The 12,571-nt window shown below is 37.4% G+C and overlaps 1 protein-coding gene and 1 pseudogene across 4 annotated transcripts; both read right to left on the reverse strand.

The window, feature by feature from the left end:
- Positions 1–955: 955 nt before the first annotated feature.
- Positions 956–2,844, reverse strand: LOC139824704 (putative nuclease HARBI1; annotated as a pseudogene).
- Positions 2,710–8,550, reverse strand: LOC139824700 (uncharacterized). 4 transcript variants are annotated; one of them, XR_011735244.1, is made up of 5 exons: positions 8,209–8,550; positions 6,993–7,908; positions 4,525–5,205; positions 3,118–4,056; positions 2,710–2,849 (listed from the first exon to the last, which is right to left on the reverse strand). XR_011735244.1 is itself a non-coding variant. In XM_071797235.1 (2 exons), the coding sequence occupies exons 1-2, from the start codon at positions 8,537–8,539 to the stop codon at positions 7,025–7,027; spliced, it is 1,215 nt and encodes a 404-aa protein (XP_071653336.1). In that variant the 5' UTR covers positions 8,540–8,550; the 3' UTR covers positions 5,640–7,024. The 4 variants fall into 4 exon arrangements, 1 of the variants encoding a protein (XP_071653336.1); XR_011735245.1 differs by having other exon boundaries at positions 3,118–3,250; positions 3,839–5,205; XR_011735243.1 differs by having other exon boundaries at positions 3,118–5,205.
- Positions 8,551–12,571: the final 4,021 nt, after the last annotated feature.

A 12,571-nucleotide genomic window follows, 5' to 3' on the forward strand; every position in this document is an offset into this window, starting at 1 on the left:
TGATATGTTAAGAAAAAACCCAGAAATTACACCTTTGTCCGTAGCATCAAGTACACGCGGTTTTAGAGTAAATGTAAATACGTCTAAAAGTATAGATCTCAGTACTGAATACACTGAAGAAAATGAAGAAAATGAAGAAAATTTAGAAGCTGCCAATATTCTAAAGAACCGACCGATAAGAAGAAGAAAGCTTAAAAAACCTACCTGGATTGCAGAATTAGTAGAACAAAAAGCGAAACATCACCAAGAAAATTATGACCAAAGAGAACGTTTCTTATCTTTATTAGAAAAGCATTTAAAAAAAGTAGACGGAAATAAAGTAGAAAAAAATTAAAACGTATAAAAAAATATTTCAAAAATACAAATTAAGTTTACTAAGCAATATTAACGTAAGAAAATCTAATAAGTTTGTTATATTTTTGATATTAATAAAAAATAATTTTTTTTTTATTACATTAAGAATAATATTAACATCAAGTACAAAATAATGTGATAATTTTACACACTGTAAAAATCTTATTTTAATATTATGTTATAATTATTAATATACGCGTTTATTATTTTTTTTATATGTAACCAAATGTTCCTTATTTTCTATAATAATTATAAATGTTTATGTTGTAATGAATAAAATAAGTTTAGTTATTCATTACTCAAAATTTTCTATTCAGATGTGTGCATTATAAAGATACATATTACAAATATATATATATATAATTTCTGATTTTATTTTAAAGTTATATGTAATAAATTTATTAAATGTGATCGATTGTGTTTCTGATTTATATAGATATATCATCTGCCTTATTCTATTCTTTAAATTTGGACTTGTTAAGAAATAGATCATTATAGTTTTAAAATTATATTTACGTAAATATTGTTTTATGATTATTTTAGTTATTTTGAACAATTAATTATTAATTATTACTATATTATAAATTAGCACTTTTGCTACGTGTGTGTGTGTGTGTGTGTGTGGGTGGGTGAGTGGGTGTGTGTGTGTGTGTGTGTGTATAAAAAAACGTGAAGAAAGAATTATATTTCCAAAAAATAAAAATATATTTAAAAATTTGAGAAATTTAATTAAGAGATATGCATGTAATTAAAAATTATATAGTTACATATTTTATTACAAAAATTTACAATAACTGAGAAATAAGATCTCTTTTTTCTGTTCCGTTTATAAATGCAATTTCGTTATTAATTTCCATTTCTATTGGATCAAATGCCATAGGTTCATCTTCATTTTCTATACATATGTTATGTAAGATGCAACAAGCAATAATAATTAAAGGTATCATTTCCGTATTGTACATATAAACATATCGTAATTTTCTAAATCTTCCTTTTAACATTCCAAATGCACGTTCGATAACTACACGTGTTTTTGACAATTTTGTGTTAAAGTTTCTTTGTAGACGGTTTAAATGACCATTATCTCGATAAGGAGTTAACATATATTTTGACAAAGGATATGCTGAATCAGCTAAAAGATGGTATTGATTTTGAAAGTATCTATTTTCATCCTGTGTTATTAATTCCTTAATATCGCTTAAACGCCAAACTCTTGCGTCATGAACACTACCGCACATTCCCGTAAAAACATCTATAAACCTTAATTTATAATCACAAATCCCTTGTAACACTAATGAATGGTAACCTTTGCGGTTAATATAATTGTCGGAATTTTCTATGGGTGCACTTATAGCTATATGAGAGCCATCAATTGCTCCAATCACTCCAGGAAAACCACTTAATGCACGAAATTCTCTTTCAAAGTTAATCATTTCATAAGGTTCAGGCCATTTAATATATGTATGAACATCTTCAATTAGTAACATCGCAACCTCAAATACAGAATTCCAAACGGTGTCCTTACATACACCAAATCTATCTGCTACCGATCTGTAACAAAAATTGTACGTATATTACGGTTTACATGCACATAATTATTTAAAATCTGAATTTTTATTAAAAGTAAAATTTTGTTGCCTTTATACAATATATAAATACACAAAAATTTAAAATACAAGAAAATTATAATAATTTAAGCTTTTCATTGCTAATACAATTTAAGTGACTCTAACTAGAAATAATGAAATTAAAATAAGACTTAATAAGAGTGTTTTATATAAAAACATCTTAATATATAAAATACAAAAAAGTATTAAAAAATTTAGAATTCTTATTTAAAAAACCAAAGTCGTCCTTAATAAACCTTAACAATTTTACACAACAGCAATCTAAGGTCGCTAAATTATTTCTTCTTGAAAGCTGCCGGTACAACTTGTGTTAAAAATATTTTTAAAAATAACTCGACAAAAACTTAAAGGCAAACAAAAGTTTAATGGAAGAAAAACATAAAAGTGGTTTGGCCAAATGCACTTAGATATAAGTGCATTTTTAATATAAAACATACTAACAGATTAACGCTGTAAGAAACATACTAACCTGTAAACTTCCTGATTTCCGAGGACCCATAAGGTAATAGCTATTTGTTTATCGGGAGACATTTTTTCAGCACCCCGGTCACGGTGAAGACGTCCTCCAAGGCTTTGCACCAATCTTTCATACGTAGTTTTTTCTAGTCGAAAATGTGATTTAAAATCTATTTAAACAATAATGAAGTTTATTACATTTAATATAATACAAAAATACCTTTACAAAATTAAAACAGTAAATTGTATTGTAGCAAAACCTTTACCTGTTAAAGAATATGTCAATACAATATTTTCAAAAAAATCTGGAATCTTAGGGTGAAATTCCCGTTGAGGCAGAAGATAATCTTCATCATCATCTGATGGATGATCAAAAATAAGTCCCACATTCCTTGTATATCCATGTCTTGTCTGAAAATATTTAATAATAATGCAATATAAAGTATGAAGAAAATAATCCAACATTTTGTTCATAAATGTTAATAGATTTGTATATAGCTTTAAGTAAACTGCACAAACAAAAATTTTTCTTATTGTGTTGACAGTATATATTAATTTACTATGTACTTGCATTACAAATTAAAAAAAATTATTGTAAACATTAATGTTAGTGTCACATTAGTGAAATATTCATGCATAATATTTATACATAAATTTATATTAGGTTTTGAAATAATACCGTTATGATAGAAACTTGATAGACAAGTCGTTTTCCAAGCTTGCTTATTTGATGGACTAGAAGATTTTGTACACGTAGTTATTTTCTGCCAGCATTTGCCTTGTTATCAGTCCACTGAACTCTGTATAATTCACTGTAATTACAAAAATTAGTTACTATATACTTGAACAAATTGTAATAATTGACTTATAATACCAACATCATTCACTTCTCTCACTGAACTTAATTTATCTGTAGCTATTTCTCAACGAAGCAGACCTATAAAAATCTGATTTTCAAAATATATATTATATGTAAATTTTACTGCTACAAAAATAGAAACTAATCTGAACTAATAAAAATCTAACAGAATTCAACAAAGTATGATATGAAATTGACAGCAAAAGCTAAAATCAGTTCTTTCATGACTGCTTATGTTTATAAGTACGTTTAAATAAAATAACATTTATTTATAACATTTATTGAGAATCGATGTCTAATTAAAATTTTATATTACACTTTGAAATAATACAGTTATGATAGAAACTTGATAGACAAGTGAATAAAAAAATGTTTGTAAATAAGATAACCTCTTTGGCATTACTTTAAACAATACGTTAAAAATACATGATTGTGTTACATAATTATAATTTTAATGAAGTGAATACCATACATTACAATTAAAAACAGATTATTTTTAATTGTAATAATCAAATAATTTATATCGTATTTTTTAGGTTACCTGCTACAAACTCACGGAACTCGCAACTCCCAACTTGCCCGTTGATTTGGCTTTACCAGACATCATTGAGTTGTCACGAAGCATGATGGTGGTAGATGGCTGTGCTTATCGTATATTTCGGTCCTAGGGGAAATTACTCGGATAGCCATTATCGTAAACACCCATTGTTTTAAAGCCGATACAAATCTTGATACAGGGCACAGTGAAGGTAATTCTTCCTGTGGGGTAATGGGTGGGAAGTAACTACTCGGACGAAAGTGAACGCATAATTATGATCGAACTTCACAAAGTTCGTTTGATCATACAATTATGCTAACACATTTCGTCCGAGTAGACAATGTAGCTGTTTAAAGCTATAAAGATTTGTATCTCACTCAGTACATTTTATTAATGTTGAGTAATTGTTGAATCATAAAGATAACACGCAGGTATACATACAATTGAGAATTGTAGACTACAAAACCTAAGTATATATGCAAACCATTAGTTTGTTTCCTTAAGTCATATCAAAATTTAAATAAAAATCTCAATAGGATATAAATGAATATACGTAAACCTTTAATTTACTTTTCCAAGCCGTATTAAAACTTAAGGAAATTTTTGATAGAATATAACTGAATATTCGTAACCTTTTAGTTTACTTCTTTAAGACTTATTAAGGCTTATTAAGGCTTATTGAGAATTACCGCTCTCGCCACATCTCCCGTTGGCAATAACGGGCGATTGTAAAATCTGGCAAAGGTAGTCGAATTTTTCGACCAACCTGCCGTACGACGGATTTCCTCAATGCTAACGCCAAGACGTGCAGCTGACGAGGAAGAAGCATGACGAGTCGAATGCGACGAAAAAACTGACGTATCGATTCCGCTCTCAGAGAGAGTTTGTTTAATCCACCTACTGATCGTTTGTGACGAAGCCGCTCGGATTCGCTTATTATAGGTTAATAAAAGCACGACCGAGGAGTCTGGTAGTACATGCTTAGTTTTATCCATATAGTAATGAAGTTGAAGTATAGTTACTATACACAATGATGGATGATCTTCGAACCTCGGAAAAGACATAAAAGGTTGGTTACGATTAATTCCGGAAGTCTTTACCCTATCTGGGATCTTGATAATAGTTGGATTTCCAAATTGTATATTAGAACGCTTTATATAGCGGTATGTCCGGGTGAAACCAATCTAGTGAGCGCTTAACGCAAAAATCCCACCAAAGCCTTATAGGCTTTGAATACTGGGTTATGGACCCTTTGTTAAGGACGCTAGGACCACCTCTAATGATCGTTCAGGAAATCCCTTACGGCGAAACGCTTCGCTGATAATTTCTCTGCTGCCAGGAAAATGTTGAACCATACGGGATGTTGTTTCCTAAAAGGCGAAGATAATAAATTAGGGCTCGGATCAAAGATAATCGGATCTGCAACGCACAATTTTTTGAAAAGGGGGAACCAAGGTTGAGCTGGCCACCACGGGACAATTAAAACTCCTTCTGCTTTGTCTCTTACAATCTTACTTAAAGTTTTTGTAATAATAGAAAAGGGGGGAAAGGCATAGAAGTAAGTTAAACTCCAGTCTACTGTGAAGGCGTCCACCGCGACCGAGAAGGGATCGGGGAGCCAAACAAAAACTATCGCATTTAGTGTTAGCATAAGTTGCGAAAAGATCGATATCAAATGGGCCAAGCTGTCTCAAAATTTCGTTAAATGCCGAAGCGCTTAGTTCCCACTCAGTCTACGTCGAGATAACTCTAGATTCGCCGTCCGCGATATAGTTATCATCTGAAGAAATATATGAAGCGAATAGGTATAGATCTCTAGCTTCACACCATTGCCAAATGACTTTGGCTAGAGAAGCGAGTTTTTGGAACTGTACTGAACCCATTTTATTTATATATGCAATTGCCGTAGTGTTGTCACTTCGTAGTAATATCTCTTTAGAGGACTCGTTATTTACAAAGCATTTTAATGCATATTCTACCGCCTTAAGTTCTAAAAAAAAATTTATGTGCTCAGATTTTTCTTCCTCTGACCACCAATCATGTGTTGTTTGATTTCCCATGGATGCACCCCAACCTGTGAGGGAAGTATCCGTATAAGTCTCGAAACTAAAGTTAGGTCTAATTAGTGGACCGGAAATTGGCGGGTGGCTCAGGGCGTTAATCCACCATTTAAAATCTGACTGAAGAGAAGATGGCAATCGCATAGATCCGTCGAAATCGTCCCCATATTTACAGCAAGCTCGAAATTTCTCTCTCTCAAAATCTCTAGTATATAAAAAACCATAGGGAGACGCCCGACAAATCGAGATTAAAGAGCCAATTAGACTCGCAAATTGTCTAATTTTGCAAGACTTTATTTTGGAAAAATCCTTAATACGTTGTAAGTTGGCCAGTCTCTTTTCTTCTGGTAACGCAATAGACATATCTCTAGAGTTAAATATAAAACCCAAAAAGCGTTTTATTTGTTGAGGAATTAAGTCGGATTTGTCGTGATTAATAATAAAATCTAAACTCCTTAATATTTGAAGAGTTATTCTTGCATTGGAAGCACATTCTTCCACTGAGTCGCCAAATAACAAAAAATCATCCAGATATATTACAGATAAAAATCCCCTTTCTTTCTTAAGAAAGCAGCCACTGGCTTAAGAATTTTAGTGAATATAAAAGGTGCTGTTGATAATCCAAATGGCAATGCTATAAACTCGTATAGTTTACTCTGGAAAACAAACCGTAGGTATTTCCTATGAGACTCATGGATCGGTACTAACAGATATGCGTCCTCCAGATCAAGAGAGGCCATAAAACAGCCAGGGGATATTAGTTTACAAACTGTGTCAATACCTTCCATTTTAAAATGCGGAGTAGAAACAAATCTATTTAAGGGTTTTAAGTTTAAAATAAACCTCTTGCCTCCCGATGGCTTATCAATTAAAAAATAGGACGACAGAAATTGGTCCTGAGACCAATGGGTCTGACGAATAGCTCCCTTAGCTAAGAGGCGATCAATCTCTACTGCACAGGATATTCTGTCGCTTTTGCTCAACCTTGGTTCTGGCAGCTGAGGTCGAGACGGTGGACAGCCCCTAAAAGGGATCTTATAACCTGCAACTGCCTCTAGAATTGTACAGTCACCAGTAATAGTAGACCAAATATTTACAAAATTAGTCAGTCTTCCTGCAACCTCTTCTCCTACCGACGATGATGCGATGATCTCGACCGGGATCTCGATCGACGCTTCGCCGTTGACTGATAGGCCCTCGTCGTTCGAAGCGCGTTGGATGTTTTCTTGACAGCGGGGCCCCTGCGGTTTCCCAGGGGTAGGTTTGTTTGAGGTTTAGTCTTTTGCTGAATGGGTTTCGAAGCAAAGGAAGCCGGTTTTGCTAAAGTTTTAACCAGTTTATCCGCTTCTGACGTTTCCTTTATCTTGGCTAGGAATTGTTCGCCAAATAATTTTTTATCAATTGGAGACAAGTCCAAAGCATTTTTCGCCAAGAAGGTAAGCATTGGCGCGATTAGAGCTCGACGCGATCTTGAAATATGATGTTGCGTTTGAGCTGCTATACGACCAGCGTCGCTGGCTAATTCAAAAATACGCTTTGTGTCCCACTGATCCTCCGGTTTTAGCAATTCTGAAACTAGATTTGCCAGGGCTGCGACTAATGCTTCAACTACTCGTTGAGTAGCAACCTGGTAGTCGTCGCGCTTGACCGCCGACGCCGGAATTACGTGGCGAATCTCGGTATTTAGTGTAGGAGCCTTCGCCATAAGTACATTCTGCGGAACCGGATATTTCTTTAATAAGGTTTCTTTGGATTCCTTGGATAGGCCGTTAGAAAATATGGAAGACCATTTTTCACCAATCAGGTTATGTACTGGAGAACCTATTGACGTATCAGTATTATTGTCTCCTAGTAGATCCATCTTGAAATCAGGGACTAAATTCTCCTGTTCGCCATCCGACGCCTCCGCTATTTCTGTCGTCACAGGCGCAGTAGACGCAACAGAGCCAGTATTCTGAGCGATGAGTGGAATATCCTCCACCTCGACCGCGGAATTATCATGTTGGATAACCTCTGAAAGGAAATACAGGCGTCAAGCAAGTCGCCTAATTAACGAGTACATCGTTTTTGTATACGGCTGCTTCCGTGCGTTTGGTCGCTCGCGTGGAGCGACACGCGCCCGTCGCATCCGCACGCGGTGCGCGCGGATAACGCATGAGCACACAGCCCAATTAGAGGCTCGGTCGTGTCGACTAGAGGCTCGACCGGAACTCAGTGGCCCGGTTCATGGCCTCTCTAGCGTCGACAAGAGACGCGACCGGGACTCAGCGGTCCGGTTCATGGTCTCTTCCGATTTTAAAGCAACAAGCTCACCTCTGTGCGACGCGCCTTCCTCCTGTGTGGCAACTTCCGTTGCGGAGGACTCCTCTGCAGCTAGAAGACTCGACGACTCGGCGACTGGCGGACGTGTCACTGCCTGCAAGATGGCGGCGAGTCCCTTTTCGAGGTTATCGATACGCTCAAGTATCCCAACATCCTGCGAAGGATGTCCGTACTCACGCCAACCATCGCGCGAATCACCTCTGGAACGCTTCCTTCCATGTCGATGCCGCGAAGGGTCTCGCGACCGTTCCCGGGAATCTCCTCTGGAATCTTTTCTGGAACGTTTCTTCATGCTTGTGGTCGGGACCGCAACAAGAAACATAATGAGATGGCGAGCGACACGGGCGCTGCGGGCTCCCTCTCTGTCTAGTGACTTTTCAGTTTTAGAGGGAGCTTTGAACGGCTTGTTGCAAGGGATTGGATAAGAGCATAACTACATTGTCTACTCGGACGAAATGTGTTAGCATAATTATTTTTAATCAACAAATATTTTTCCAACCACAGTAAACTGCGCGCCGACAAATCGTCAGACTTGAAACACAATTTTGGTTGGTGTAGTAAAATTCCCTTCCACCTCCTTAATTAAATCGTTACGATTTAATTTTTGATGCTAAGCATCTAAAATTGTAAAGAAATTTAGTGGGAGAGAATTTTACTACACCAACCAAAATTGTGTTTCAACAAGTTTGACGATTTGTCGGCGCACAGTTTACTATGGTTGAAAAAATATTTGTTTATTAAAAATAATTTAACACGAACATCCTGTTACGGCTTTCCCCCTTGCCCTATTCTTCATAATAAAATTTTTTAACTTACTAAGTAAATTTACTACTTACGATTCGGTCTGCTGTTATTCCCGCCCATACATTTATCGCCCAGCGATATTGAAATGCGCGTTCTCGAACGACGTGCGGATTTTCTTCTGCCCAATACACGTAATTTCGTGTATTAAACACGCCGTTCGGGGTGAACGTAGCTTCATCCGTCCACAGAATACGGTCGGGGAAAAAATTATTCCGCCGACACTGCGCGAGAAATCCTGTACGTGTTTCGCTGATTGTTAATATTTATTAAAAAATCACGCAAAAACATTAAATAAAAATACCTTCACAAAAATAGATGCGATGTTCTTGATCTCTCGGAAAGAGTTGCTGTACTCCCTGATGATGATACGGATGCTGTCTGTTCCGACGTAAAACACTGTGCACTTTGTGTCGCGAGAAACCAAGCAGCCGAGACACATAGCGTACGCTGTATTTGGGGTGTTCTTCGAACACTTGCAGGATTCTTTCCTCATTGTTTACACGAATCTGCATCGGTGCACCAGCGTTTCGCCGATTTAAAACCACACTTCCCGTATCTCTGGCGCGTTGCACACACCTCGAAATTACTTTGTCATCGGGATGTCGACGCTCGGGAAATCGTTCCGCGTAAACACGAGCCGCGCCAACAGCGTTTTCTCCGGCTATTCCGTACGCGATAATCATATCGGTGTATTCTCTTGCAGTATATCCCGCCATTTCTTTACAATTTTTATAAGACACACAGATCTCGAACTCTCGGCACCTACTCTTGTGGAACGACGAGATCGAAAGAAAACCGCGACGTAACAATAATGCTTATTCGTGCTACGTTTTTGTTTTAAACGCTGCTCGATCAAGCATTTGTTACCGGGTTTCTTTCGATCTCGTCGTTCCACAAGAGTAGGTGCCGAGAGTTCGAGATCTGTGTGTCTTATAAAAATTGTAAAGAAATGGCGGGATATACTGCAAGAGAATACACCGATATGATTATCGCGTACGGAATAGCCGGAGAAAACGCTGTTGGCGCGGCTCGTGTTTACGCGGAACGATTTCCCGAGCGTCGACATCCCGATGACAAAGTAATTTCGAGGTGTGTGCAACGCGCCAGAGATACGGGAAGTGTGGTTTTAAATCGGCGAAACGCTGGTGCACCGATGCAGATTCGTGTAAACAATGAGGAAAGAATCCTGCAAGTGTTCGAAGAACACCCCAAATACAGCGTACGCTATGTGTCTCGGCTGCTTGGTTTCTCGCGACACAAAGTGCACAGTGTTTTACGTCGGAACAGACAGCATCCGTATCATCATCAGGGAGTACAGCAACTCTTTCCGAGAGATCAAGAACATCGCATCTATTTTTGTGAAGGTATTTTTATTTAATGTTTTTGCGTGATTTTTTAATAAATATTAACAATCAGCGAAACACGTACAGGATTTCTCGCGCAGTGTCGGCGGAATAATTTTTTCCCCGACCGTATTCTGTGGACGGATGAAGCTACGTTCACCCCGAACGGCGTGTTTAATACACGAAATTACGTGTATTGGGCAGAAGAAAATCCGCACGTCGTTCGAGAACGCGCATTTCAATATCGCTGGGCGATAAATGTATGGGCGGGAATAACAGCAGACCGAATCGTAAGTAGTAAATTTACTTAGTAAGTTAAAAAATTTTATTATAAGAATAGGGCAAGGGGGAAAGCCGTAACAGGATGTTCGTGTTAAATTATTTTTAATAAACAAATATTTTTTCAACCATAGTAAACTGTGCGCCGACAAATCGTCAAACGTGTTGAAACACAATTTTGGTTGGTGTAGTAAAATTCTCTCCCACTAAATTTCTTTACAATTTTTAGATGCTTAGCATCAAAAATTAAATCGTAACGATTTAATTAAGGAGGTGGAAGGGAATTTTACTACACCAACCAAAATTGTGTTTCAAGTCTGACGATTTGTCGGCGCGCAGTTTACTGTGGTTGGAAAAATATTTGTTGATTAAAAATAATTTAACACGAGCATTCCGTTACGGCTTTCCTTGCCCTATTCTTCATATTGAATTTTAATCATCAGACCTATTTAAAATTATTTAAGGAATTTTCTTTCGCAGCTTTAAAATCATTTTTTTTGGGGGGCAATTTTTAGATTGGTCCTTACTTCTTACCGCCCCGTTTAAATGGAGAGATATACAGGAATTTTCTTCAAAATGAGTTGCCTGCTCTCCTCGAAGATATTCCTCTCCATGCAAGAAGAGAAATTATTTTTCAGCATGACGGAGCTCCTGCACATTTCTCTCGACAAGTACGCGATTTTTTAAACGCGCATTATCCGGACAGATGGGTGGGTCGAGGTGGCCCAATCATTTGGCCGCCGCGATCGCCAGATCTTAATGTGCTCGATTATTTCGTGTGGGGACACATTAAAGCCATAGTCGAGCACAGGCGTGATGGTACAGAAGCTGAAATGCGAGAAGCAATTCTCGCAGCTTTTAATACCATCACGCCAGAAATGGCGTATCGCGCGACGCGCAACATTACTCGAAGGGCCGAACTTTGTTTACAAGAACGAGGGAGGCACTTCGAACAATTGTTACATTAAATTTTATGAGAGTGGATTAGACCTACTGGGGATACCACTTAAAAAAAAATGCGCCGTGCTGTATACCGCAAGGTGGCGAGGAAATGACAGCATAATCAAATTAGAATAAAATGCCATTTACGGCCCGAGTTTGAATTTTATTATTAGTAGCCTAATAATATTTCTTGTGCACTACATAAAATTTTTCGTAATAAATTCTTTACATTTATTTAGATGCTTAGCGTCACATACTACACGTTTACGCGAAGTAAATTATCGTAAGTTACTACAAAATCCCGTTTACGAAAAGGAATTATCGTAAGTTACTACAGAAGTAACGCTCGCGTTTAAACGTAGTAATAGTTAAATCAAATCAATTTAATTACGGGGAGGGAGAGGATTTTACTACTAGAACGGGAGCTGTTGTGTTGCAAGTCTGCAGACAATTTAGTCGGCGCGCAGTCTACTAAATTGTTGGAGAAAAAATTATGTGTAATACACAAAAAATATTATTATTAGGCTACTAATTGTAAGATCCAAGCTCGGACCGTAAATGGCGTTTTATTCTGACAGCGTAATATTTTTTATTTCGTGCGCGCGCGCGAGAGAGAGAGAATAATTCGACGCGGAGCTTTAGCGTTAAGCCCCTTGCACAATAGGCGATAGCGATAGCGATAGCGACAACGATAAAGTTGCCGACAAAGCTATTGTGCAAGGAGCTTTACGCGCCGCTCCGCGCTCGCGAGCCAGCGGCAGCGTCCCTTCCACTGCTTCGCCGCGCGCCTTGTACGGGGGTTACGGTGGGAGTGTGGGCGTCTCTTCTGGCCGCGCCGGCTTCTACGCGCGTGGATTGGCCGATCTTTTTCAATTAATTTCTCAATAAGTATTGCGAATTTCGCAAAATGATAGAAGACTTTTCTACTCGGTTTGACTCACTCTACTTGCATACAAGAGGTCCGGCGATTATTACCAGACACCCTG

The sequence above is a fragment of the Temnothorax longispinosus genome, unplaced genomic scaffold, assembly GCF_030848805.1.
Source record: "Temnothorax longispinosus isolate EJ_2023e unplaced genomic scaffold, Tlon_JGU_v1 HiC_scaffold_52, whole genome shotgun sequence".
Lineage (NCBI taxonomy): Eukaryota > Metazoa > Arthropoda > Insecta > Hymenoptera > Formicidae > Temnothorax > Temnothorax longispinosus.

What these genes read in the sequence shown, in the direction of transcription:
- LOC139824700 (XM_071797235.1), bottom strand. Translation starts at nt 8,539, where the DNA reads ATGTTTCTTGTTGCGGTCCCGACCACAAGCATGAAGAAACGTTCCAGA. An exon ending in GGAAGGCGCGTCGCACAGAG is followed by an intron (nt 7,909 to 8,208) that starts GTGAGCTTGTTG and finishes ATTTCCTTTCAG; the next exon opens with AGGTTATCCAACATGATAAT.